The sequence below is a fragment of the Fusarium redolens genome, assembly GCF_020744475.1.
Source record: "Fusarium redolens strain MPI-CAGE-AT-0023 chromosome Unknown BKA55scaffold_18, whole genome shotgun sequence".
NCBI lineage: Eukaryota > Fungi > Ascomycota > Sordariomycetes > Hypocreales > Nectriaceae > Fusarium > Fusarium redolens.
In genome coordinates, this window is record NW_025763681.1 from 355,025 (window position 1) to 376,743 (window position 21,719).

General features: G+C 49.4%; 4 protein-coding genes across 4 annotated transcripts; 2 read left to right on the forward strand and 2 right to left on the reverse strand.

Moving 5' to 3' along the window:
* Positions 1 to 1,741: 1,741 nt before the first annotated feature.
* Positions 1,742 to 2,370, reverse strand: BKA55DRAFT_544309 (uncharacterized protein; the record flags this gene model as incomplete). The annotated part of the gene is made up of 3 exons (XM_046190694.1): positions 1,742 to 1,780; positions 1,878 to 2,119; positions 2,181 to 2,370. 3 exons carry the CDS (start codon positions 2,368 to 2,370, stop codon positions 1,742 to 1,744), a joined length of 471 nt encoding a protein of 156 aa, XP_046044169.1.
* A 2,970-nt stretch (positions 2,371 to 5,340) lies between these two features.
* Positions 5,341 to 7,429, forward strand: BKA55DRAFT_523160 (kinase-like domain-containing protein; the record flags this gene model as incomplete). The annotated part of the gene is made up of 6 exons (XM_046188625.1): positions 5,341 to 5,383; positions 5,558 to 5,680; positions 5,932 to 6,221; positions 6,277 to 6,432; positions 6,527 to 6,978; positions 7,030 to 7,429. The coding sequence occupies 6 exons, from the start codon at positions 5,341 to 5,343 to the stop codon at positions 7,427 to 7,429; spliced, it is 1,464 nt and encodes a 487-aa protein (XP_046044170.1).
* A 4,442-nt stretch (positions 7,430 to 11,871) lies between these two features.
* Positions 11,872 to 13,370, reverse strand: BKA55DRAFT_709509 (uncharacterized protein). The gene has a single exon (XM_046200762.1). It carries the CDS (start codon positions 13,322 to 13,324, stop codon positions 12,512 to 12,514), a length of 813 nt encoding a protein of 270 aa, XP_046044171.1. The 5' UTR covers positions 13,325 to 13,370; the 3' UTR covers positions 11,872 to 12,511.
* A 4,562-nt stretch (positions 13,371 to 17,932) lies between these two features.
* Positions 17,933 to 19,113, forward strand: BKA55DRAFT_580267 (uncharacterized protein). The gene has a single exon (XM_046193945.1). It carries the CDS (start codon positions 17,959 to 17,961, stop codon positions 19,018 to 19,020), a length of 1,062 nt encoding a protein of 353 aa, XP_046044172.1. The 5' UTR covers positions 17,933 to 17,958; the 3' UTR covers positions 19,021 to 19,113.
* The last annotated feature ends 2,606 nt before the right edge of the window (positions 19,114 to 21,719 follow it).

The window sequence follows — 21,719 nt, forward strand, 5'->3', positions numbered from 1 at the left end:
AGGCATCAGTGACATCATACTTCAAACTTGACAACAGTTATTCTTATCGAGTCTCACAACTTCGGCATTTCAATATCGTCTGTTTGGCATCGGCCTCCGTTGATTTTATTCACAGTTGATGAAGGAAAAGCTCATCGAATAAACATATCAGCTCATTCATACGAGAACCAACAAACTCATTACGTGTGATTTGATGCTCGATGGTTATAGTGACATTACAGTTGGAGCGTTGACCTGGTCCAAGAACACAGCATGATGATCTAACGCAGTATATCGACATCGGGGACCGAGGTTCCATCTCCGATATTGTTAATTAAGGGTAGATTAGAGAAATCAGCATCTACAAATATAGTGCACGGACCGTATCTGGGGTGTGATGTGATGTATTGTGAAACTGCCTAGCTCTTTTCGAACAAGAACATAAGCTATCAGCAAGGATCAATAAATAATGTGCGAATAAGTGCAAGGCTACTGTGTAATTAACATGCCCCGCTCTGATTGTGATTGTTTGTGATTGTGATAGTGGCTGGAAGTTTGTGGGATAGAAACAGGGGTTTGAAACAGCTGAAATGCACTTGAGATTATCCTGGTTGAGGTTGGCAAGGAGGTTGTTTGATGTATTTGTTTAGTCAGTGCCGTAAATCTTGATGCTGGAGTGGAAGCGGCAGTTGTGTGGACCACGTACAGGGATGTATACAGTGGAAATGATGAGGTTTGGTGATGTTGGTAGAGAGAATCCAACTTGTCCGGCACTCAGTCTTAATTTATAGGATTTTTTTACTTCACTAGTTTCATAATATCTCTTTTCTTATAAATTATTGTTATCACTATAAGTTTATTAAATATAAGTAGCTCAAGTTAAATATTAATTATAATGTATTTAACTTTAGGGTTAAGTCTTAGGTAGGCAATTGATAGGGACGCATCAAGAATTGATAGGGGCGCATCGTCCTTAGGGACGCTCCAGCTTTTATAACATCCGATTGGCCCAACTTTTCAAGACCCATAAATACTTCAGCATAAAGGCGGTGAAGCCAGCTCTCCTAACAACCGTAGCTCTTGTTGTTGAATTGCGCAGAGATGCTGGGTGTGCTTGGTAAAATTAAGTTGAATATTCTTATTAACATGGTGAGATCTCTAGGGGTTTATATCCTATGTGATTCCATCTAGGACTTTGAAGTATAATCCTGAAGTCAGGCGGAGGCTTCCAATTATCCCAACAGTACTTCCCAGCCTAGAAGCAACTACCGGTATACCGTTGATATTCTCTAAGAATGGATTGCGCAAATGTGTTAGTACGATAAGTATGATTTACTCTACAGAATTAGAATCATTCCGCTTAGAGCAACTATCTACTTTTTCTCTTACCGTGATTGAAGGAAGAACCTCTTCGTCGCTGTTCCGCAGCTAGGACTGGGGCTTCGAGCGTGACGTCTTGAATCGCTCTCTGAGCTAGAAGGTGACTCCGATTGCAGCATGACGAGTGATATTATGATTGATGGTTGAGAGACTGATGTTTGATCATCTGCTTATTTAGATTAAATAGAGCTAAGGTCGGGTACTTCGGGAGCGTTGGCAGAATCCTGCCTGCACTAACAAAAAAGTGACTGACGAATCAGAGGCTGCAAAGCTGGAGCGTCCCTAAGGACGATGCGCCCCTATCAATTCTTGATGCGTCCCTATCAATTGCCCTTAGGTAATATTGAGATAGAAATTGGGGCAATTCGATAAGGATTGGCGTTTATATCTCGCCACTGCGGAAGTTCCCGGGTGGGTATTGCTACAAGGGGGTCGGCACAGGGGTTGCAGAAATTAAGATCAGCCTCTAAGAGCCATGCCAGCCCCAACGGTAATTTAAAATCATGCCCCAGGCTTACGCTGTCGGTGCCGGCACCGGTCAGGCTGGCCGTCCCAACGGACTGGGTCAACTTTGGGCGGGAACTGGGGATCCAGGAACTTGAGCTAGGTGGAGGGCGTTGGAAGAAGGGGAATTGGACATGGTGGTGAGGATGGCATGAGGGACCAAGCAACAAACAGCACCGATCAAGCACGGTTCCGGAATTTGTGGAAGATATCGTAAGGCTCAAGTTTCCGCGTCCGGCGCCACGCTCTCTCTGCTCTAATCAATGCGAAGCAGCTTACGGGGCAAAGTCAGAGATGCAGCCGCTGCATTGACAAACCTGCAATTTTAGCTGAAGAGAGGAAATGCGAATAGCTAATGTCCCAACGCCATCGAGCGGATGTCATTGTGATGGCAAAATTCGCCAGGAATGATGGCATTTCCGAATAGCTAGCATGGTGGCCGTCATTGTTCTGTATCATCTGTGTGTAGGTCTTGGCACAAGGACGAATAATTCTGCAACGAGCCATGCTGGAAGCCGATCAGGCGGGCCCTTAGCTGCCGTATCTTCTCTTGTGGGGCTTGGCAATCAGGCAATTCTTGCGTTCAAGGCTGCCAAGTGCGTAGCCTGCGTCACTGACCCAGATTATCCTCTGTTGGAGCCACCGTCGTGGATGTCTCTTTCTGCATTGTATGGTATAGCACCCCAGCAAATGTTGCTGGGGTAGGAGTGACTAGAGTGTTGTACCGCGCTAAGGGAGAGAATGCATGCGTTTGGACGATTGTGTGGGGCAACAGAGACATTTATCCACCAGGTTCAAGGCTTTCCTCGGCTCTTGAATCATAATTAATGGATATCGCCCGCAGCTACAACGGGGGAATTGACATCGAAGGCGAGACAGCTCGTCTTCTCAGCTGCGCTATCGTTTTTAGCTGAGCTGTTGTCCTCGCTTTTCACCCGCTATGTGAGCAAAACCTGAATGGAGCGGATTCGGCTCTGGCAGTAACCCCTACTAGCTCAAGTCTAGCGCAAAACGGGAGGTTTGCGTTGCTATTTTAGTGCCGCCGAATATGGTGCTAGGGTGTAGGTGCCAAAACGCCACTACAGGATGAACCTTCCATCACACGCCCGGATCTCAAGGGCAAGAAGTATTCGACTCCCTCTAACACCAGTTCGCTTTCTAGCCCTATTAAGTAGCTCCAAGCGGCGCTACCACCTTCATAATCCGTGATGATAATAAAATTCAGTCAGTATGGCGAAAGAACATGGAGCAATCTCAACCTGACACTTTTGACCCAGACTGTGTGTATAAATAGCTGTATAAAAAGTTCTTTTTTAGGTCAGGCCCCTTCTTCGGACGCTAGAGGGGTCGAATACTTCTTACCTCCTACTGTAACAGCTGCGGGTAAACAATTTTGTACAGGAGAGTTGAATGGATCGGAGGATCCGTGGTTGCGGACGCAGTTCCTGGTGGGGATTCCCAGCCCGCAATCATTCAGGATGCCAGGGCCTGGCTTGATGGAGGGCACCCCCGGCTCGCAGCCATGTTCCACTATTATGCACACCTCACCCACATGCTTTTTGCCCCGTGGATAAGCGGCAACTTCCTTTGTTTCCTGATACAGCCATCCTGTATACAGAAGTCACTGATTCCTTGATGACGAGCCGGATGATGAGGAAAGGCCATGCAAAGTGCCCTGTTAGAGATCAAGCCCTTCGATCCTCCCACCCCATCCCCAGATCCTGCCTGAAGTGTATGGGCACTGGTGGAGCTTTCAACAGAGGCGCACGGCACTGGGATCGGTGGGTTTGGAGAGTCGGCGTGGCGTCACGACCCCTATGTAGATCAAGAGCGGGGAATCGCATGGTTCCTGGACCTCACCCGCCCGAATCCACGGATTTTCACTATTAGAGTTGTCACGGTTCTTGGGCCCCTCTTCCAGCACAGCCCGAGCTTCAGAGGCACCCTGTCACCGGGGATATTATTTCCGAGCTTGCTTGCCCGAAGCCCTGTTCCGGTGCTAGCATCATGAAACCCTCTGCTGGGCTTTCCACCTTGAGTGATGTTAGCCACTGCAGCATACGTTTCCCTTCGTAGCTGCAGATACATACTGAGACACCCGCATTCACCCGCTTCGTACTTATATTCATATCGAATGACGGCACGACGGTACGTCAACGGGGTCGCACTTCCTGCCGGAGTTCGTGGCATGATAGGTCCTGCTCTTTTCTTCCCCGAATCTTAAGACCCTCAAGCGATGTGTGGTGTGAAGCCGCCGGTGACAAGGCGAACGACTCGTAGCACCAAGTGGACGCGGCCCGGAGGAACACCTCGCTGTTAGGGAATCATTTCTTGCCATAGGCATCGTGGAGACCGAGACCAAATTAAGCTGGATAAATAGTCGAGACTGGGGTCTTGATGCTGCAATGTCAATGCTTTATCCCTTTAGTCGGCATAGCCCTGGAGAGCGGTCACAACAGGGGAGTCTAAGTAATTAAGATATGCTAACCAGGCTGTATACATCGAATGTGTACAGATAAGCCCTATGATCACTGATCTATCCCTTGAGTTGTGTTGAACCTCCCGGCCGTACCAGGCCCCACATGCCCACCATCTTCTAGGAGGTACATGGGTGGAACCACTTGATAGATTGGGAACGTGAGCAGTGTGATGTAGCGATTTGTAGCTCGAGAGATTGCTGGTACTTCTATCACAGGCTGAAATAGGGGGGCGACAGGTATCTTTTGATTGACGCATTTTAATTGGCTGTAACCCCCTGCTGTGACCTGGCAGGAGGCTCAACACAACTCAAGGGATAAACTCACCTACCTACAATAAAAGTCGAGCAGTTACAGAGGGGCAACAAGTGCTGTGACTCTATATTGAAGCAAGGACTTGTCACTTTGTTGTACGTGGGGTTAAGCGTTGCAAGATTGCTGAAGGATCATACCGACTAACGAAATAGCCCTTGAAGTATGTATCAGTTGATAAATATGTGTTGATTCGTCTGACCCCTTAGATTGTGATCATCTCTCAGGGCTAGCCGACTAAATGGATAATGGCTGCCACACGGGAACTTCCGTGGCCGAGGGACAGAGATACGGCAATCTTTATCCAATTGCGAGCATATATTTTCGTACGGTCGTATGTCCACATTATGCCCCAGCCACTATTCCATATTATTGGCGGTTGTAAAAGTGGGGACGCTACTCGTGGAGTATGGAGCTTGAACAATAGCGCCAGTGAGCGGCAGAGACTTGAACTCGAAAGAACTTGGCTTCTAATATCTGCTAGTCAAGTCAAAAATTGAACAACACTTTGGCAACGACCAACCAGGGTGTACTGTATAAAGGCTCCCGATTTCGACGGCCTAAAAGAATACTCAGGACCTATTAAGGATCGTGCTCCTAAGCGTTTCCCATATTCCTTTATTCGACTAGGCAGGGCCCCTTCCAATTACCATAATTCTACGTCGCCCTCCGCACCGAGACAGCCACAATGGGTAACGGCCAGGGAAAGCCTGTCGACCTGAATGGTGAAGGTACATAAAATCCCCCGCGCCATTCTCCGCAAGTCCCACACACCCTCTGTCTATCCTGCATGGTGCGGCGTCCTTGCCGTCCTCGTGCGCGGCCATTTGTGCCATCGCAGCAATGAGACTGCCAGATCACAACTGTCTTCGTTTAAAATCGCATGCTGACGCTCACCACCGCAGTCAGCCTGAAACACTTTCGCTTGTTGAGAGTTGTCGGTCGAGGCTCTTTTGGAAAGGTACGCCTCGTCAAGCGCAGGGACACCAACCTCTACTTTGCCCTCAAGTACATCCGTAAGGATAATGGTATGCCATTGACTTGCACTTATATCTGTTCCACCAGTCTCCCCGACTCTTGTCCCACGGTTCGCGTCTTGATAGCATACCCTCTCTCTGCCTCAAAGCCACGTCTCCTAGGCTGTGGAAACTATTTAGCCCTACGCTGACCGCCATGCCGTAACTGCAGCCGTAAGATACGAGAGCGTACAAAATATCATCCGCGAACGGCGGATGCTCGAATACCTCAACCACCCCTTCATCTGCAACTTGAGGTACAGCTTCCAGGATATTGAGTATATGTACGGCCCCAACTGAATACCATGCCGACGAGTGTCATGCTTGTGGCTTACCCCGCAGCGATAGCTACCTTGTATTCGACTTCATGACCGGCGGTGATTTGCGATTCCACATCTCCAGAAAGACCTTCACCGAGGAGGCGATTAAGTTCTGGATCGCAGAGCTGGGGTGTGCCCTGAGATATATCCACAGTCAGAGCATTATCCACAGAGATATCAAGCCTGACAACGTCCTTCTCGATGCCGATGGCCACGTCCACTTGACCGATTTTGTATGTTCCTGCTGTCTCCGCCCCGGACGTGTGCGTTTTGCTAACTATGAGCTAGAATGTTGCCAAGGACGTCGTGGCTGGCAAGACTCTGACGAGCAAATCCGGTACTCTGGCCTATCTTGCCCCCGAAGTATATACTGGAAAGGGATACGATGTCCGCGCGGATTGGTGGTCACTGGGTGTCCTGTTCTATGAGTGTATCTACAACAAGGTACGTGTAAATGGCAGCACGTCTCTTTCCAAACAGCCGGAAGTACTCTCGGCCCTCTCCACGCGCTAGGCAAGCAAGACTGACTTGATAAAAGAGACCCTTTTATGGTGACTCGGAAGCCTCCCTCAGATCGCAAATCCTAGCCGCCAGCCCTCAGTACCCAGCCACTCACCCCCCAGTGTCGCTCGCCTGCCTCCATGCGGTCGGCTCCGCCCTTGACCCCAACCGAAATACTCGCATGGGATCGACATGGGACAGCTTCGCCAATGACGAATTCTTCAAGGTCTTCGACTTTGAGCTTCTCGAGCAGAAGCGGATCGAGCCCATCTTTGTTCCTTGTTCCCATAAGACCAACTTCGACGGCGCCTATGAGGTTGAAGAACTACTCTTTGAAACCTCACCACTCGAGGCCCGAGCAAGGCGCCCGAAGCTGAGAGAGCGGCAGAAAGAGGGTATCACCGAAAAGGAGATCCGCGAGGATGAGCTACATCGGATAATTGAGACCGACTTTCGGCCGTATGACTATACTTTGGTTGCATACAACAAGTGAGGTGGTTCATTCTTTTGGCCCTATAGCTCTTATGCTAACCCCAACAGCGTCGCTAAAGCCGCCCAAAGTCTTAATGATGAGTCGCAAGCCGACCCGGACAACGCTCCTCAGGCCATATCGACTCATGAGGCCAGTCCCATGCTGGTCCCTTGCCTCCGGCACCAGAAGAACTTCCGAAACCAGCCCACCCCATTATCACGGGACAATCCAGTCACAAATACTACTGGGGGCGCTCATGTGACGCTGGGAGGGCGTGGTAGCTGCTCAGAGTTGGCACGCCAGCATGCGACCCTATCGGTGGATGTCAATAATACCGCCGAGTACAAGAATGAGAGCTCAGGTGGCATGTTTGGATTCCTGAAAAGCAAGGAAAGGTGGAACAATGGCTTAAAACCCAAAGAGAGGGGTATTTTGGGCAAGAAAGGCGCCCGTGCTGTTATCGGCTAGAGAGGGATTGCGGTTCACAATGGGCCATCGGCGACGATGGATCGATACCCAGAGACTCGCGCTCGAAATCATTCTAGAGTCGGGACTACACCTGCGAAACTGTGACCAGTCAGCTTCGTGAACATACAGTCATAATCACTGCACGCCCCTCTTAAGTCCCTTAGATCAGGGCCTCCATGCGTTACAAAGTGCCTGAGTTCCTTCAAGACCGTCGGAGCATAGTGCTAGAGAACTGTTCTACAGCTAAATGACGGCCCTTCTACCCGACGACGGACGCTTTGTGCAGAAGTTGAAATGCAAGCACCTACGGTTTTTTCCTTCCTGTGGCAATCTCCTGCAGGGTTTTTATAATCATTCATTACTAGGATCTAATTCCCAGGTTATTCTTTCTCCACCTGAAGCATAGATCGCTCGGCAACTAGGACATCTCACATCCATTAGATAGAAGACAACGTTGCTCGTGAAACATCTCACCTAGTTAGCGCTCTCCATATATTCACTCAATCGAACATAAAGATCAAATCAACCAATCTGATAAACTGCCGCCTTCAATCAATTCAAATCATCCGATCTTTTAAATTGAAATGATAGGTATACTGCTACCTCCACCTCAAGTCTTCACGTCCCCGTTAAGGGTTGTCCGGCTGTTGTACTAATTACCCTATACCTACCACACAGCCCAAGATGAGCGGTACATCGCTCCCTGACTAAAACCCATCCCGCATACGACAAGTTCACACCTGTCGAGACATGGGACGGTAACGACACTCGGCCTAGAGTCATGACATGTGTCCGACGAGACCCAAGGCTCCTGGCTGATCAGATCCGGCCCTTTCAGACTCGGGATATTCTATGGCTTACAATCAACGGCATGACGATAGTTAACTTCTATCGTCAGAACAACGAGAGTGATGCCCTGAACATACTGATACGATGGCCTGTTCCGGAACGCTGCCTTATCGCCGGCGACTTTAACGCCAGACATGATACTTGGCAGACGGGACAAGCGACGAACCGTAGCCAAGAAATTGCAGACTGGGCATCAGAAATGATCTCGACCTACTTAACACTCAAGATATTCCAACAAACCCACACGGCAACACGATCGACCTTGCCTTTACTAATATGCCACTTGCTGAAGCTACCGTCGAAGATCACCTTGCCACTAGCTCTGACCACTTCACACTCAGCCTTACCCTCCCCGATGCGGGACTAGCCCCGATGCAACCGGGCCGGGTCCGGGTGACAACAGATGACGAGCTTAAACGATTCGCTGAGATCGTAGAGCTTGGAGCCGCTGGACTCCCCACAGCTGATTCAACCCCATCCGAGCTTGATGAGCTTGCCTCTGCACTCGTGGATCTCCTAACATCGGCAGTAAAGGCAGCTGGCCGGCCTACACGGAAGGGCGCACGTACTGCTCCTTGGTGGACTGAGGAGTGTGCCGGCGCCGCGGCGGCATTCCGTGCCATCAGAAGACTCTACCCTCTCGGCTTCAACGAGGAAGTCCAAATCGCCAAACGAGACTTCCATCGCGTAGTCCGCCGAGCCAAAAGGCTCTACTGGCGGAATCTCATCGACACCTTCTCCGACAGTAGCTCTGTTTTCAAAGCCGTTCGGTGACTGAAGTCCCCAGGGCCCTTCCAGCCGCCACCATTGCAGGTTGACGATGTCGTCTACGAATCTCAGATAGATAAGGCTAACGCTCTCCGACAAGCCACGCTGGAACGACGAACGGCAGACGACGACATCCAAGACCCTTGGATGCTCGTCTCTCCTCTTAGACCGATCCCGTTTCCCGTCGAAATCTCCCTAGACGAGGCACAGTATGCGACCCTCCACACAGGCAATACATCTCCAGGATCAGATAATATCACCGTTAACCTTCTTAAAGCCGTATGGCATATCATCGGGACGCACGTCCGCCGCTTATTCGAGAGATGCCTCTCTGTAGGCCACCATCCGAAACCATTTAGGGAGGCCGAAGTGGTCATGATCGCCAAACCCGGACGCCGAGATCTCACGTCGCCACGGGCTTGGCGACCTATCTCTCTGCTCTTCTGCCTCGGCAAGGGTCTAGAACGGCTGATCGCACGCCGTCTAGCATGGGCAGCTATTCACTACAGCGTCCTTCACCCACAACAAGCTGGGGCTCTCCCCAAAAGGTCGGCAACAGACCTAGTGACCGCCCTGATCCATGATATCGAAGAGGCGTTTGCTCGCAAAAAGGTGGCCACCCTGGTCACAATGGACATCCAAGGCGCGTTCGACACCGTCTTGCGCAACAGATTGGTGCTGCGATTGCGTGAACAAGGATGGCCTGACCATCTCGCTAGATGGGCTGGATCCTTCATGAGTGGCCGTTCGGCCCGTGTCAGATATCAAGACACCCTCACACCCTCCTCTCCTCTCCAATGCGGCCTCCCTCAGGGGTCGCCTGTATCGCCGATTCTTTTCCTGCTCTATACAGAGCCCATCTACCGATTGGACAACCCCCAAGGCCGCTTTGGCTATGCCGACGATACAGCCATCCTGTCCGTAGGCGATACAGTAGATGAAACTGCCGCTATGGCATCCAGTTCCATCGACGAGATGGTACGCTGGGGCGCGACAAACGGCGTCTCCTTCGACTCGAAGAAGACCGAAGTCATACACTTCTCTCGCAGCAAACTCAGGACCGCCCCAGCGGTACGTCACGGAGATATCGAGAAACATCCCGAGTCAGCCGTACGCTGGCTGGGCATCTGGCTTGACAGCAGGCTATCGTTCCGAATCCATGTAGAGAAGTGGGCAGCGAAAGCGCAAGCCGTGGCCTACCATCTGCGAGGATTCACCAACACGAAACACGGCCGGCTGCCGGCTGCCGTACGAAGTGCTGTCAGGGCATGTGTCGAGCCCGTGCTACTCTACGGCGCCGAGGCCTGGTACCCGGGCACAACCAGACCGCGATGGAATCAACCCACCAAAGACCTATCGTCAAGCAACCAGCATCTCATACAGAGAATGACCAAGGCCATGAACCAGTCTATGAGAGCTATACTTCCCGTCTGGAAGACAACACCTATTGCTGCTCTCCACCGAGAAAGTGGGATACCGCCAGTCGCTCAACTCCTCGAAGCGCGGCGACTCCGATTCTCTGCGCGACTCAAATCGCTTGACGAGGCTCACCCTCTGGCGAGTCGAACGCGCCCGCCCCTCCAACCTGCTTACCACGACCTCATCAAGCGAAGATATCAAGCACAGGCAGAGTGCAGCTTCAGAACACGTCTTCGACGCACAGATGAGCTCCTTGCGCCGTGCGCGCGACCGAAGCTCATCCAGCAATGCTTCAACCAAGAACAAATGCCACCGCTGCAGACAGCGTCGAAGAAGGAAACGGCCGACGCTTTCCTCCGTTGGATGCAGTCACTCGACCCGCTCACCCTAGTCGTATACTCAGATGGCTCTCTCTCCTCTCAGGGAGCTGCCAGCTACGGCTTTACTATTCACCAGGGCAACTTCCCCGTCCTCGGCGGATCAGGTCGCCTTGGACCTGCCGAGGTCTTTGATGCCGAAGCTGCAGGAGCACTGGAAGGCCTTAGAGCCGCCTTAACCCTGCAAGATTCAGCAACACAAGACATCATAGTCTGCCTAGACAACCTCGAGGCCGCCACGTGCCTGCGAGGCACACCGTCCGACTCCTCTCAGGGCGTCTTTCTCGAGTTTCAGGCACTAGCGGCATCGCATGGAGCCACACAGGTACGCTGGGTGCCAGGACACACTGACATCCCTGGCAACGAACAGGCCGATAAACTGGCCAAAGCAGAATCGTCAGCCCCCGAACCTGAGGAATCTCAGCCAACACTAACATACTTGCAAAGGATTGCAAGACAGAAACCGAAAGAAGCATTCGAGACGTGGTGGTCTACCTCCGCCCCTGAGCAGTATAAGAGACTCAATCTCAAGGCGACTACAGGTTGCCCGCCGGAGCTCTCGCTCCCGCGCGCGGCCTTGCACCATCTGCTGGCAGCGAGATCCCTCCACGGGGATTTCGCCGCATATCACGAGAGATTTGACCACATCGATGCACGCCTGGTCTGCTCGTGCAACCGACGCAAAGCACCGGATCACATCTTCTATTGCAGAAAGGTACCGCCGCATCATCGGATGAGGCTTGCACCCTCACCGAATGCAGCGGTCAATCTAGCAATAGGAAAAGACTTTACCAAATATATCGACCTGTCCAAGGACAGCGCGTTCTTTGGAAAGATTTGCCCCCGTTATTAGGCGACCGCGACTGGAGAAGCACTCGCGACTCTTTTTCTTTCTTTATCTTCCACACATTTCTTTTGTTACCTTTTCTTCCTCTCTCGTATGCTCACGGCCAGACGAAGGGCGCCACCACGCCCTCCATCTGGCCGGGACCACCTTGAGGTAGTCTCGAGCTGCCGCACACACACAGACTGATCTCCACTCTCCTGATATCAGGCCAAAAGCGGCTGCGATATGCCAGCTCCGCCTTGTCGTCCCGCTGACGGGTAACAGGCCCGATAGGATGCGCCATTCGTGCCGATGATATGCTGGATAGAGTGCGGTCTACTGACGCGTTTGCAGAAATCGGATGCTGAGCGGAAGACTAATTTCGCGTTGCGAATGACTAATCCTTTGTAGCCAATAGCATTTCTGTAAATAGCGTGTAGATAGATTCCGACTTCTCTAGCCCAGCACGTCCTGTGCCCCAGTAGGGGACTTTCGGGGCCGATAACCCCCCGGACGAAAAATATACATACATACATACATACATACATACTCCGCCACAAGACAGAATGGAGTTTCGCGATAGACATGAAGCTTCGGACTTGAGAGCCAACATAAGAGGGTGCGACTGGTGTAACGGACTGTGTTCTCGCAGCGTTCTATCACCAAGTCTAATGCCCTCATGGTACACGATATTTTCTGTTCATCCACGTATGAGCTCTTAATACACAAACCCCCCTGGCGGCACCCTTGTGCCATAACATAGTCTGACATCAATGAATGTCGATCTGGTAACCGCGTCATTGCTCGTAGGATATCACGTCGAGCGTTCTCCAAGATGACCAGTCATTGAGTTCTCTCTGGCCATAGGCCGGTAGACGCAAGAGCATTGCTGCCCAAGTCCTTGGCACTTATGTGCGGCTGATTCATCCGGTCAAAGTAATTCTCCTCTCGCTCTAATACATCGCTTAGATGGGCGCGCGCCTCACAGTTCAGACTTCGGATATCTTGGCTCAAATCAGGCCGAGATGATTTTGCGAGTCTTGCTCCCTTCTTCGATTTTCCACTTTCTCGAAGGACCTCGAACCATCTACTACCTTCCCGAGAAGGGAAGAACCGTTGACAGGCAACGCCCTCGATCCATGGTAATTCTGCAGATGGCTCCAGACCTGATATCGGCCTTCCTCTTCCTCTTGGGTTTTTCCACAGGTGCTCCTCCATACAATGACGCCCCATCTTTTGGGCTTGCCGGAACATACGGCCACATTTCCGGCACTTCAGCCCGTCTAATCTCGGTGCAGCAAGGCAAGAAATCGGTTTAATCGGTATGCGTGGTAGTCGAAGCTTAGACTGGTCTTGGAGAAGATTTGGGACTGCTTTGACCTGCTCTACCAATCTATGCCGGCATTCCAGAGCAATATCGTTGTGTTTTGTCCTGAGGTGTGTGTTCACCTCGTTGGGGAGGGTTGCAAATCCGCATAACTCGCATACTAGAAGTTGATATTCTGGAAGGATAACGAATGGGTGGATTGGGTTGGATGATTGAGATTGCTTACTAGGGCCCATTGTCTTCATTGGAAAGAAACTTGTTATACGGCGATTGGGCATATGCTCTTTATATCTCGGTCTTGGTGAAGGGGGAGGATCTCTATGAACCATCTAAAAGGTTATTACTAGTTAATATATGCCGTTAATCACGCGTAGTCGCGTCTGCTCACCAGCTACGCGTCCTGTAACTAATTTAATTATTGACCCTGGTTTAAATCAAGTCTACTCCTAGCATAAATGAAGCCTACCCCTGCGAAATTCAAGCCTACTCCCTTGTTAGGTGGGTCTAGAAATTAAATTCTACTCCCCTGTAAAATTCAATTCTACCCTGGGTTGTTTGATATAAAACAAATGAATTCTACGTAGAATTGATTTTGGTATGGAGCACTTGTCACGGGCTGGGCTCGGTATACAGGTGAACGGGGAACGCTCCAGGCGGAATATGATCTATTGCTACGGATAGGCACTGCAGGCAGGTCAGGCTCTATTGACAAGACGTAGCTCGAGGAGCTACGTTCAGGAACTATCTGGTCGGTGAACAAAGTCTCTGCGATAACGTATCGCCACGTGATCCGGATCTACCTTGTGAGTGGTCTAGGGTAGGCCAGTCTGGTCTCGAGCTGTGACAGCACTAGGGTGTTATGACCGCACCACGGAAAGGCAGTATAAGACAAGAATTTCAGAAGTCTTTAATTAGAACCTTAAGTCCTCTAGCAATTAAAGTCTAATTAAGACAAAGATTCTTTCTTTTACTTTATTTTTTTATTTTTATTTAATCTTTTACTAACCTCTTTATTTTTCTTAATTCTTTCTTTCTTTATATTATTATACCCTTTTTTATCTTATACTCTCTCTTCCTATTCTTAATCTTAATTTTACTTTAATTTTAACCTTATATCTCCCTTACCTCTTTACCTAATCCTCATTTTAACTTTATAACCCTAACCTTTTTATCTTTACCTTTACCTTAACTCTTTACATACTTTATAACCCTTACCCTTTATTTTTTTCTCTTTTCTTTAATTACAAATGGAAACTCGGACAATTTTATAAATGGATCCATTTTAACGACTATAATAATATAGTTCGATCTTTATTTATATAACTATTTACTTAATTTAAATATTCCCTAAACTTGCTTTTGTTGTTGCTATGCTATTAAACTATAATATTATAGCTTATCTCCTAAGAGCCCAACAGTGTCACAGCGCAAGACCAGACCAGGTTACCCTAGACCGATAGGCCAAGTGGATCTCAGTCACGTGGCGATACGTTATCGCAGAAGATCTTGACCGACCGCCAGATAGCTCCCGAACGTAGCTCCTCGAGCTACGTCTTGTCAATAGAGCCTGACCTGCCGGCAGTGCCTATCCGTAGCAATAGAACCTATCCGCCTAAAGCGTTCCCTGTTCACCTGTATTCCCGAGCCTGACCCGTGACAATAAGGAAATAATTAATAGCTTCCATGGCATATAACAATTTGATATTCAGAAAAAGAGGTAAAAGGGTATACAGGGTAAGAATGACCTAGCTCCCTCGTAGACACAAGCGCCATGGCCTGGTAAGTTAGTTTTAAAAAGATTTAATAATAATTACCGCATCAACTGAGTAAATTCGTTAGAGCCTGTGGGGTCAAGCTAATGCATGGGCCCGCAGTTTCTAACTATATGTGGTTACCACCAATTTGCGAACCCAACCTCCACTGTCCTTACCCTCCTTTGGATTTCCTTGGTACCTCGCTGATATCTCGACTTCTTACGGTCGCTATGACTTCTAATTTAGGGAATGCATTTATTGATATCGTCTGTATGTGTGTGCGAAAGAACGACATTTTTTGACGACTTTGACGCAATATACAGATGTAACCGAAGATTTCGATGACGATGAATGCTTCGCGATCGGACAGACCTACCGCCTCGTTTATCGACTCCCCTCTTCGCCTGGTCAAGAAGAAGGGATTTCCCTGACGAAAAATGATACTCACTACGGCTGGGTTAGAATAAGAAGTCGTCAATTAGTTGATGATGTCCCAAAGAAGGGAAAATGGTGTTTTTGTAAGCCTGAACGTAGAGGGAAAAGGTGGAAGAAATTCGACCAAAGACTCGGCCGTTATCGCGAGTGGCAGGAAGGGGAGGCTTTTTTCTGGGTTGACGATCAATTTGACGGTCAGGACCAAGTATGACTATCTTCTGCCCTAAATATAACTCTAGGACTGTCAATTTGGACTGTAATTGAGTCCTCAGTTGTTTCTACAGTAGTTAAATGACTTCTGAGCAGTTCAATAAGGTCAGACTTCTTCCCCTTCGTTGACAGCCCGTTTGAAGATGCCAATTGCCGTAATTGGGCGACTTTCAGTCGTCTCAGTGCCAATATGAGGGTATCTTGGTCGTATTCCTCGTCAGGACCGAAGGAAAGCTCCTCTTCGTCACACAGCCGGTCCACAAGCTCTTCCGACTTAATAGATATATCTCCAGCATTCTCCCAGCCTGAAAAGTCGATATTTTCAATTCCTTTGATGGAAATAAGATGATCTTGACTTCCGTCTGGTCTTGTAGTTATTCCTGATCGAAGGAACGAGTCTCTGATCATGTCTTGTTCTTTTTTTATCCTCTCCCAAGCTCTGTAGACAATCCACGTTGTCATGATCCTTCTTTCGCTGACGGTCCACTGAGTTTTTCCTTTCCGTTCTTCTTCTAGCTCGTATATATCCATTTCCTCACGATAGAATTGTTTAAATACCCTGTTTATTGTCGTATCTAACGGCTGTAATAGGCTCGTACAGCCGGCCGGGATAAGAGCTGGAGTCACAAGCTGTCTCCTGACTTCCTCCTTGACCCGATCCGTAAGATGGAAAGTGGCGGCATCCATCACCAAAAGGAAGTCCTCAGTTGCTGATTTGACGGTCGGGATATCATCTTTTAACCAGTTTTCCATCAGGTCTTCGTTATTATATGCATGATCATTGTATATCACCTTGATCCCTGGAGCGTACTGATTACCCTCATCTTGAAATATCCTGGAATTGTCGCCTGGGGAACCTTTAAATATGATCGTAGGTTCAAGCCGGCAAACGCCGTCACCGAAGATATATAAAATCGCTGTTGCCTGCCGCTTTTCCCACCCACTTCTGATAGTCTTCACCGAGATAGTTTTGGAGCCCTGTAAAGCCCAGGTATCTCCGGAGTCAATTTCGAACGTTATAGGCGTCTCATCAACATTTAAAGTATACCGTTGTTTAAAGCGTCTTCGGGGCGTATTAAGGATGTTTTCAATATCCATTTTGGGCGATAACTGCTGTTTTAATGGCGATAATTGTTGATCGTGTTGTACGCGCTTAATGAACTTACAGAAAGATCCACAAATCTCGCGATAAGCTTCAGGTTGTTGAGTAGCCCGTTTTGTAACCCTACGCTTGACGATATTGTATCGCTTCCTGAAGCCTGCCCACCAGCCATTAGAAAATGTAAATAATACAGCTTGTTCCTCTGACGATACTGATGATCTGAATATGTCTTTTGCCCGTTTTCGGAACCATGCTGTTGATACAGCGCGCTGTTGAAATCGCAGCTGGATAAACTCTTCAAACAATTGCTTCTCGAGATCAGGCCACCGGACCGAATAGCTTCGTTTTTCTTTCTCTATGTTCTGCATATCTTCTCTCCACCAAGAGCTTATCGTGGTCTGCTTAACTTGAAAGTAAGCAGCAGCCTCGCTTTGTAACGGTCTTCTATATCCATTGATCGATTTTGGGTGGTCAGGATCGAAAACCCGATGATGATATAGGAACACCACTACCTCGAGCCGCCTTTCCTTCGAATGCCTCTCTTCCTTCCGAAAAACCGGTTTTGCAACCTTATATACCCGATCCTGGATTGGCTTTGCCTTCTGCCCACGTTTCTTGGGTTTAGGCGGTCGGCCGGCCCCAGAACTTTGGGGAGTGATAGATCTCGCTCCAGGGGACATTTTTATATATAATAAATGTGGTGATAGCTTCAATTGCGATGTAAATTGTGGTGTGCGATTAATTAGATGCCAGGTCTGAGTATTTTCGGCCTGATCGTCTGATATGTGCGGGGAAGAGCCGCATGTAATGACCTTCCTATTTGGGCTAGGCTGACGCTAATGGGATCCACAGGCTCTAACGAATTTACTCAGTTGATGCGGTATTAGCTGAATTTTACATTTATCGTGACAAAAGCTGTTGACGCGCTGACGTAAAGTGTTGCCTTGCGCGAACCTGTAACCAGGCACCAATTAGAAATCCAAGTTAACCACCTAAGTCGAATCTGCTCCACGCTAAAAAAGTCGATTTTCGAAATTCAAGTCTATCCCTGGTCAAAAATCAAGTCTACCCCCTGGAAAGCGGGGTAAAATAAATCAATTGTACAACAATTGATTTTGGACTGTAGGACTAGGCTTAATTTGCTTACGATATCGGCAAGATGAGTTATACCGTCTTCGTCGTCACGTATCCCATCTTCGGCAGGTACTCGAATGCCAAACTCTGCACCCTTGGGCTGTAAAAATTGGCCTATCGAGGCGCTATTACCCCGCCCACGACTGACCAGAAGTATGCACGGAACTTTGCATCTCGAACTCTGATTGGCCATATCAAAAGCAATACCAGATAGTACCACCCACGTGCCCTGTGATAGCTCCACGTGTGTCCATATAAAATGATGTGCTTGTCCAGGAGACGATAGGATCTCGCTCTGAAAGTCTAACTCGATTCACGTGTCAGAAAAATGGTTCGCGTCCTCCTTACGGGCGGCAATGGCTTTGTTGCTAGCCACATTCTTGATGCCCTCCTGAGTAATGGACATTCCATAACGATTACGGTTCGCAGCAAGGAGAAAGGTGACCAAGTACTCGCACGATACAAAAATACTACTAAAGCCGAAATCGCCGTTTGTGTCATCCCCGACTTTACCGCACATGGAGCCTTCGATGAATGCCTTCAATCAAGCACAAGCTTGGACGTCGTCATGCATGTCGCCTCACCTTTCTATTATTCGGCGACTGACATCAAGCGAGAATTGCTGGACCCGTCCATTGTCGGCACCACATCCTTACTAACAGCGGTTTGCGACCACGCCCCATCAGTCAAAACCGTGATCCTCACCTCCTCCTTTGCTGCAATCCTGAACAGCTACAAGCCCAACACTATTCCACAGCACACGTACACCGAGTCAGACTGGAACCCGCTTACCATGGATGACGCCTTTCAAAATACATTGAACGGGTACCGGGCCAGTAAGCTCTTCGCCGAGCGTGCTGCCTGGGACTTGATGGATACTCGGAAGCCCGCTTTCTCCCTCACAACAATCTGCCCAACGCTAGCGTTTGGTCCCGTCATTCAACCTCTCTCTTGTCTGGACGAGATAAATATATCAAGTCAGCGCATCTATAACTTCATCTCGGGGGCCTACAAATCGCAGATTCCAGACACAGGTGTGTCTTTCTTCCTCTGGATCGACGTGCGGGATTTGGCTGTGGCGCACGTGAAAGCCATGGAAGCTCAGCTTACCGCGCGAGGAAACAGAAGGTACCTTTTGACAGAGGGATACTTCACCAACCAAGACATCTGTAAGATCATTGGAAGGTGGTTCCCGGAGTATCAAGATGCGCTGCCGAGCTGCGAGGGAGAGGCTGGTGGGTACCCGAAGGAGGGTGTTTATGGGTTTAACAATAGTCGGGCGACGGAGGAGTTGGGATTGAAGTACAGGACACTGGAGGAGAGTGTAGTTGACACCGTGAGATCATTTAAGGATGTGCAGCGAGAGTTAACCCGATTGGTCAGGAACTGATATGATGACCCCTGCCTTTGGCAGGCAACGAGTGTGGTTTTCATTCTAACTAAAGATATAGCTTATGAGATAAAAGAGAGGTGATTTTCTTCTACTCAAGGACTTCAGTTGGTAATAGTGATGCAATTTCTTGTACATGTACGTACGTACGTACTGTATTTTAGCCGCTGTACGTACGTACAACTTTATTGTACGTACAAATATGTACCATACAAATTTCCCCCTTCCTTTTTAGGTAATACTGGTAACTTAGTAGGCTTCTCACGGTCCTCGTCTTCTGCCATTCTGGCCTCAAACCTCTGATTCCACCTCAGTGCCAACCCCCAATACCATCCAGGACCACTTAATGGACACCCCCACTTAATGGACCACCAAAATTTCAATATTCCCATACAAAATCTGAATTTTCAATTACACCGCATTTGGCCAGGAATGAAGATACTCACAAGCCAAAACATGTGCTGTATAGTTTATTTCATGAAATTTCAATATCGGCTCAATTTTTCCCCGTTCCGCCTCATGGCCTTGTCCTCTAGCCCTTTGAAATCTTTTCAGTTTCACCTCATCCGGCCCATCCGACTTCATTCACTCCCGATGGAAACGCACTGTGTTTCTCGTACCGCACTCATGAAATTAGAAAACCTAAAACACGAAACGCGTCGCATTTCCGTCGGCTGACCCCTGTAGAGTTTAACAACGTGGCTACCCTAGACCCCTTTGATATGGGGAACTACACTCCCGCTAATCACCTTCCTTTGTCATCTTACTTTCTTGGCATGCAGATGTTAAGAAAGTAGCCCTAATTACACCAATCTTCTTAACAAGTGCACCACAACAACCACAATCCTGCGCTTCGCGCAGCCCACGGCGGCGGCGATGGCATCCGCCACCTCCTGTCCGCCTATTGTCCCGGACCCTTTTGACCTGGGAATCCATACTCCTGCCAATCTCAATCGAGGAGCCCGCACTGCCCTCTTACAAAACAGCCCCGCTGTCGTGAATGGACCTGTTGGGGTCCCGCCCGCCTTCGGGAGGACAGCTCAAACGCCGTCTTCGCCTCTCAATGCGATCTCTACTGCTGCGGCCACGGAAGGGGCCCAGCTCGCCAATCCCGCCCCCTCCTCTGACCCTGCCCCGACTACTGAACAGCAACCAGTCTCCCTTATTGAAGCAGCCACTAAGCTCGCACGCGACCGTGCGGAGGAGTACAATGCCAAGTTGAAGGTGTTTCAGGCCTTCTGCGCTAAATTTGAAGAAGCAGCGAAACAGTTCACCACTGGGCCTGAACGGGAATTCGCTCAAAAGTTTGCCGACAGCTTCCTAGACTCCTGGAATCAGGCGCTCACTGACGCCAAATCTGCTCCGGCGCCTACCTACAGCATCGTCGCGGCCTCGCCTCCGGCTGCAAACAACACCCTTGCCCACCAGCCCCGACACCATCAACAACAACGTCAACAACAACAGCCCCCTCATCGCCAGGGACAACCGACGATAGGCGCCCCACTCCGAGTGGACCTCCGTGTTTTCATCCGGCTGGACGCCGAAGCTCCGGCTAGGGCCCACAACGACTACGCAATCCGGGCCCATATATCCCGGAAGCTCGGAGTGGATCCGCGCAAGATCCCGCGCGTACTCCAAGTCAGGTCCGGATGGGCCGTGCTTGCCGCCGACATAACCACCCGTGATCTCCTCGTGCAGAGACAGACCGAATGGGCACCCGACTTAGGGGCCGCCGCCGTAGAGACTAGGCAGGAGTGGTTTACCTACCTAGTCTCCAGGCTTTCTATCCATACTCCATACTCCATACGGCGCCTTATGGAATATGGAATATGGAATGCAACCCATATGGAACTTAATCCATACATATGGAAACTAAGAAATGACGTCATTTACATTATCAACTAAACCGAATCTGGGTTGGCGCTCTGCCAGCCAGCCGAATCATCTAACCCCTCTACGTTGTTGTCCTCAATACCTTCCGCTTCAAGTAAATCTACCGGGTAACCTTGTGTTATCCCGCTTTTGATCCAACTCTTCATGCATTCACCTCTTTCAATTGTACGACTACCCAATTGGCACCGGTCCCATGAAATTGTGCGTCTCGCCCCGGAGAAGACGCGCTCCGGCTCGGCAGACATGGCTGGTATCGAGAGGATATCAACAGCCATTCGAGAGAGACGAGGGTATGTCTGTTGTTGTTCTTCTCTGAGCCACCAAGAAAGTGGAGAGCAGTCAATGACAATGGGCGGTTGCGTCGTGAAAGCATCGTACTCGTCCAGCTCACTCATAGATGGGCTAACAACGTCAAGCTCCCGAGCGAGTAGGACATACTCATCAAGGCGCCGTATTTCGTCTCTCAGCTGTGGTGTCGTGGTGGGGAGCGGGAGTTCGTGGTAGTAGTCTTTCCAATGCTTTCGCACGCCGTCAAGAACTGGTTTATGCCAGGACTTTGGCCAGTTCTTCTTTATATGGGCTACACGTCGTGACGGATGAAGTATTATTGCCGCACCGTACGCAGGGCTCTCATCTGTAAGCTGATAATACTTATCGAATACAGCCCAAGAAGCTGCAATGCAGCTCCGTAGTGTGGCGTTGCCAGAGTGTTTCTGGAATGCTTGTGTATAATGTTTGTGAAGAACATCCATTGTAAAAAGTGAACGGTCTAGAGTGGCGTAACGACCCTCTGTAAGCTGAGTGAT

Coding starts and splice junctions, on each gene's coding strand:
- BKA55DRAFT_709509 (XM_046200762.1), bottom strand. CDS start 13,324: ATGGTTCATAGAGATCCTCCCCCTTCACCAAGACCGAGATATAAAGAG.
- BKA55DRAFT_580267 (XM_046193945.1), top strand. CDS start 17,959: ATGGTTCGCGTCCTCCTTACGGGCGGCAATGGCTTTGTTGCTAGCCAC.